The sequence below is a fragment of the Saccopteryx bilineata genome, chromosome 12 (genome assembly GCF_036850765.1).
Source record: "Saccopteryx bilineata isolate mSacBil1 chromosome 12, mSacBil1_pri_phased_curated, whole genome shotgun sequence".
Classification (NCBI taxonomy): domain Eukaryota; kingdom Metazoa; phylum Chordata; class Mammalia; order Chiroptera; family Emballonuridae; genus Saccopteryx; species Saccopteryx bilineata.
The window spans coordinates 48,078,733-48,085,008 of record NC_089501.1 but is presented as its reverse complement, the minus strand read 5'-3'; the positions used below and the strand labels follow the sequence as shown (position 1 = coordinate 48,085,008).

The window sequence follows — 6,276 nt, the reverse complement described above, 5'->3', positions numbered from 1 at the left end:
ACTAGAAATTACCTCACCTGGTGTCAGCAAGGCCCCAAGATATTAATGACACCTTTTTATATAGAAAATAAACATGATTCATATAATAGAAGAACTACCATTTTTATATAATTCATTGGTATTATGTAGAAATAGATAGCATACTAAATCACCTATAACAACATATTTATTGAAATTAATAAAAATTAAATTAATGCCTATGGTTTAAATATGTCTAATTTATAGGGATAAAATTAGTATCTGTATATTAAGTATGTTTGATGTACAAATCCATATATTAATACTTCATAAAATATGTAGTATAAGGTAGAGTTTAAAAATAAAGATGTTCAGGTCAGAAAGAACTGAATTCAGGTCCCAACTACTTCTGCTACAAGTGATTTCATTAGGTCTATTTCCACATTTGTGTACAGGGACCTATAATACCTACCTCATAGAGTTAATGTATGATTTAATTGGACAATACTCAAAAATTCTTACTTAACCTGGTACCTGAATTATTTATTTAATATTTAGGATTATTATTCTTATTATTAAGATCAATAAATAATAATTATTTCTACCAGGATTATAAAATTTTTTAATTCTTTTAGAAAAAATTAAATACAGTCATCATATGAAGATGCAGAAAATTTATGCAGGTAATCATTCGAATGATTCAGCTCTCTTCCTACTTTCATCTTAATTGTCTGAAAATTGTCAATAAACTACTTGGGCCAGGACTAGTCAGAGAATTGCTTTAATTAGGACAACTCTGCCTCCCAGAGTTGTCCTAGTTACTGTATTTAACAACTATAGTATAACACACAAAATCACAGAGAGACCAGGTTCACATATAACCACTCCTGGGTCCACTGAGTATAAAAGGATATTCTCATTTACTTCACGGGTGCATCAAGTGGGATTAGAGAAAAATGGATTTATTTCATCAAGCCCACAAAAATAAGCTACTTCATTCTTTACAGTCATGTTTTTAGAGTTTTCCTGTGATTTTTTTAAAAGATCTATTTCCTTTTTCTTCCCCATCTTCCGAAAGATTGCTCTATTAATATTTATTTAAACACCATTCTATATCGTTTTAAAGAGCTTCTTTTAAAAGGGGGAGGAAGTACGGGAGAGAAGATAAACAAAGGAGAGAAAGCTCTTGTGAAGTGTTTTGCTGTATTGCACAGGGTGGTTTGGTTATTTCGCAAATTTACATAAAGACTTATTATCATCTCAACTGCAATCATGTAGAAAATGAATGACGTATAAAGTACATGAGGATAATTTAATAAAATGAGCTTTCTTTTATTATAAGGTCTTTGAAGAAAGGAATCATTAGACAGAGATTTGCCTTGTATTCAACCTGGCCATGAAGCATGTCAGCTCAGTGATGTGCCTTTGGCAAGAAGTCCTTAATTAAAAATTCCTTGAGAGCTGCTCCCAATAGGTGCTTCCTAAGACAAAAAGACAAAATAACTTAGCAGAAGAGCCCTTACTAAGGGTGACTCAGGTGACTCAAGGAAATAATTTTCCAACAGCAAAGAAGCAAAGCTGTCATGATGGGATGTTGGATTTTGAATGAGAGTCTCTCTGTCATATTAGTAGTAAGTTCATTTCTGTTATTCAACCTTAAATATAAATATATTGGCTAGTCTTTGATTTTTAAAATAACTTGTATAGAGATGCTAAATAGCTTCAAGTGTTACTCTAGTTAAAAGACTAAGACTTGTTAGAAAACATTCAGTAGATGTATTTAATTTACCCTTGCAGAATCATGTAAAGTTGTTTTCCGACTGAGTTTATTTTTTAATTGTTTTTAAAGTCAAGGAGCTTGTTTTTGCATAATGTATGAATGTTTCTCTAAATCAAATGAAGTCTTTGAATTAGACGATGAAATTTAAATTTTTCTAGAGTAGTTTCTGAGTTGTTGCTTTTACGGGTACCTCCTTCTGCTTGACATCGTTGACTTAAAACATTACAGCAAGGTTGACTAGAAAGCTTTTGTTCTTTTCATAGAATTCCTTAAAGAATACCCTTACATGCTTAAAAACTTATTTATAAAGGTAACAATTTCTTATTAGTATAGTTACTGTTGAAAATTAATCTATAAAATAATTATATAGATTAATCCTGATTAGTATTGAGAAGCTCATTTCACTTGAACTGAACCTCAAGAAGATCCCTAAAAGAAAAAGAGAAGAGGTTGAAGATAGTACTAATTGGTTCTTTTTTTCATTCTATTCTAGCTCTTGTGGTTGGGAGTTAATATCTATCTGTTTATCGACACATTCTGTTGGTATGAAGAGGAAGAGTCTTTCTTTTACACACGAGTTATTCTGGGTGTAAGTAGAGTCGGTGGCTACACATTATCATTTCAGAAAACAAAACCCATTCTATTTTCCCAGCTTCCTTGTTTTCACTATATCCCTTTCTCATGTCTTTATATATAAACAGTCGACACTGGCTTGGGCGAGAGCATCTGCAGTCTGCTTGAATTTTAACTGCATGCTAATTCTACTACCAATCAGTCGAAACCTTATTTCATTTATAAGAGGAGCAAGTATCGTAAGTACTAAATTATTTGAAATAATTCTAGTTGTTACAACTAATACACGTGCTGTTGAAAACAGAGATGTACTTTACTGTGAGATTCCCAATAATCTTGTTTAGATTAAGGGTTGTTTCTTGGTAAGTGAACACAACGGCTAAGACTGAAAATCTGAGATCAGGACCAGTGACTTGACTTTTCTTTTTGCCACTGACTTCCTGCATGACTTTGGACCATTGCTCAGTCTTTCTCTGATGCATTTGCTCCATCTGGAAAGTAGGGCTATTAAACTTGACCTGCCTCATGAACATGGAAGTGTTATAACAGCTTGAACTATTACCATTTCTGATTGAAAGGAGACAACCACCACTACAAAAACATCTGAGATCTCAACACAGAAAACACAATCACAGTACACAGATTTTATTATGAATACTTTAACCTCTACCAGAGGTAAAAAAACATTTCCTAATTATATTGATTTCACTGTGTTGGGTACTTAACTGAGGCTCATGCTAAACATAGTAACACAGTACGCAGAAAAGTGAGATCTTCAATAACCTATGGTAGACAAAATAATTTATTACATATCCATCATCATAATTTTATAAATATTTACATGTAGATGACTACAGCAGTTTTCTTTTTGTAATAAGGAATAATTTATAGACTACTAAACCACATCAATGACATTATGGTTGTTATCATCTTCATTTTCCAAATAAGCTAAACATGGATATTAGCTTTATTCTAGAGTTTTGACTTGTATCCAGGGTACTACTAAACTTAATCACTTTTATTGAGTTGAAATTTTAGGAAAGCCAATAATAACCATGTGGTTTTGCTTGTTTGACTAATTAGTAAATGTTTACTAATTCTTGTACTATAATGCCCCATCATTAGTAAGTTAGAGGTAGAGTATAAGTCCTGTTCTCTTAGCTCTTAGAATACTGTCATCATTGTGATATTTCCCAAAACGAGACTTTTATTTTTGTTACTCTAGTGCTGCAGAGGACCATGGAGAAGGCAATTAGATAAAAACCTCAAATTCCACAAACTTGTTGCCTATGGAATAGCCGTGAATGCAAGTAAGTGCTTATTAATAATCGACTGGTGGATTTTACAGTGTCTATTGCTTAACTTTATAGCTTTGTTTAGTTTTTCTCACCAAAGCCTTGCCCTTTGGCAAAAGATATCTTTGCCTTCCAGCTGACCACATAAACCTCATACAAATGGATTTTTAATTTTCTAATTTATACTTATGCAGTTTTCTCTACCAGGCCCCCTGTTACTCAAAGAAAAGTTCATGAAATTTCATTTTCATCTGTGAGTGACTGAGCTCGTTGATAATACAATGATAAATGCCCACTTGAAAGCTGAACACTTTGTTATTCAATATAATTCACATCAGAAATAAAATTGACCTATATTCAAAATTTTATTCACGGTCATAAAAAAGTGACTCTCAAATGGTAGCCTGGGCAATAAAAAGAAGAAAGAAATGCAAGATCGTGTGAACAGGTTCTGAATAGTGCTGAGTTAGTGGATATAAAAGGATCTTGAAAAGACACGCAGCTTTATAGGCATATAAAGTGTTATTGTTATTTCTTGAATCGGAAAACAAAAGAATTCAAGAGAAAGGTACTAGAAATTAACATTCAAGGCCAACGTTAAACTCTGGTGAGGAAGACAAGTAGAGGGGCAATCACCAACAAGCTTGTGGTTTTGTTTGGACAAAAAAATTACATTGAAATAAAAGGCTATCTGAACAATAAAGACTTATGATTCAGGACTGTTTTCCTCAAACTAATTTAACTATAAAATATTTTCCTCATTCGCTTTTCTCCTTTCCTGCAATAAAAAAAAAAAAATAGAGTAAAAAGAACACACAGAACAAATGTGGGTTTAATTAAGCAACAAGACATGACAGATGGTGTCCGAGTGCCAATTAACACAACTTTGGGCATGTGCGGAGATGTGGGGAGATTTCCCCATCGATTGTCTCCACCATCAAATTAAACCAACCCAGGAAATGTTTGCAAAAGGTCTTTGTAGTTTGTTGAGAAATAAGGGTAAAAAGACATCACGTTCTGGAGAAAACCAGCTCAGGGAGGGAGGGCAGAGAAGAAGAAGGCTAGTTCATTTTTGTGTACCAAAGCCCACACAATAGCACTGGGCACTGTGCACAGGTGCCAGTGACCTTTGATGAAGGAGTGAATGTGTGAAAGAATGAAGACTCGGGCAAGATTTCAGCTCAGAAATGAAAGTCTTTTCCAGACCTTGAAAATTATCTAAAGTTAGAACAAGGGTCCCCTGACAGTACGGAGTTCCCTGTCCTGGGTGGTGTCCAAGGGGAGTCAAGATTGCTCCTGAGAAGGCTCTTCAAAGAGGAATTCAAGAGATCTCTTAGGTTTCCTTAAAAATCTTAAGAATTCTTTATTCCCACATAAAACATGAGATAAGACACAGTAAAAAGGCAGGAAGAATATTGCTTTAAGGTGGAACTGGACTCTAAGAGAAAGTTACAAAGATACTGTTCACAGAAGGAAAAACAGCAACAACAAAACCTCACAGCATCAAAACACATCTGCAAAGAAAGCAAAGAACAAGGCAAAATGTGTTATGAAATAGTTTTCACCTTAAACCTTTGGGCCTGTAAATTTCTCTCTGTATAATCATATATCAATAGTAGAAATGCATAAGCAATGTGTGTGAAATGTCTCCCAGGTGCAAGGTGTTCTGGTAGGAGCTATAATCTTCTCAAACGAGTGGAGTCAGTGCTGTTTTCAGAATGGAGTATAATTTAATAGCGCAGCAGTTGACTATCATCCAGTTATGTCTGTAGGTCAGGAAGAAACCTACAGACGACAAGGTCATTCCCTTGCTGCTAGCTGCCACGAGAATCAAATCCAAGTTTAGTGTGGCCGGCAGGCTCCCCTCGTCAGCCCTGCCTTCTACTCCAGTGTCATCCCTCCTGTACCCCTGTGCTTCCCCTCTTGGGGTACCCAGCTACTAGTCGGCGCCTTTGCCTCTGCTGGGCCCTGTGTCTGACATTCTCTTCCTCTCCTTCAGTGGGTGAGATGTCGCCACATCCAGGACTCCTGGCCTGGTCCGCCTCGCCCTGACCCACCAGCTCCGGGCTGGGGGCCACAGTCACACCTCCCACCACATAGAGAAAGTTCTCAGATTCTGATGACCCCCAAAGGCTGAGACTGTGCCTGATGCATCTTGTATCATAACAGTTCCTCAACAAATTTGGTCGCACCTGAGGAGGAGTAGGGGGTCGACCAGCAGGCCAAAGAGGCTGAAGAAAAGGTAGAAGACATGACAGTGCAGGAGAGTCTTCCAGGGAACCCAGAGCAGTGTAGGGTGCAGAAGACAGGGTGTGGGCAGGGCAGAGATTCAAAGTGATGCCAACTGTCCAAGATAATAAATTCACATCCTGGTGCAACAAGAAAAAGGGTGCTAGCTATTTCTGCCTCTTTCCCTCACAAATCCCTCGAGAGAATCGAGTCTTCTCTCCAGCCTCCTTCCCCTGGATTCCCACCCCCTTGCGGCTCCTCTTCTCCCACCGCCATGGCAACCAGCGGGCTGCAGGGGTTTCCATTCCTGGCAAAGGCAGGGGCGGGGGCATCGCTCGCGTCTCCTGAACCCTGACAAAGCAATTATTACATTTCACATTAACTCAGAAATGCGGCTGGCAACTGCACTTTTAGAGAGAGAAAAAATAAAATAAAATAAAA

General features: G+C 36.7%; 1 protein-coding gene across 1 annotated transcript in view; it reads left to right on the top strand.

Moving 5' to 3' along the window:
- Positions 1-1,505: 1,505 nt before the first annotated feature.
- Positions 1,506-6,276, top strand: part of NOX3 (NADPH oxidase 3) — a 66,892-nt gene continuing 62,121 nt past the window's right edge. The window contains exons 1-4 of the mRNA XM_066248215.1: positions 1,506-1,589; positions 2,232-2,327; positions 2,440-2,550; positions 3,537-3,621. Coding sequence (XP_066104312.1) covers positions 1,542-1,589; positions 2,232-2,327; positions 2,440-2,550; positions 3,537-3,621 — 340 coding nt within the window. The 5' untranslated portion in view covers positions 1,506-1,541. The remainder of the gene's footprint in view (positions 1,590-2,231; positions 2,328-2,439; positions 2,551-3,536; positions 3,622-6,276) is intronic.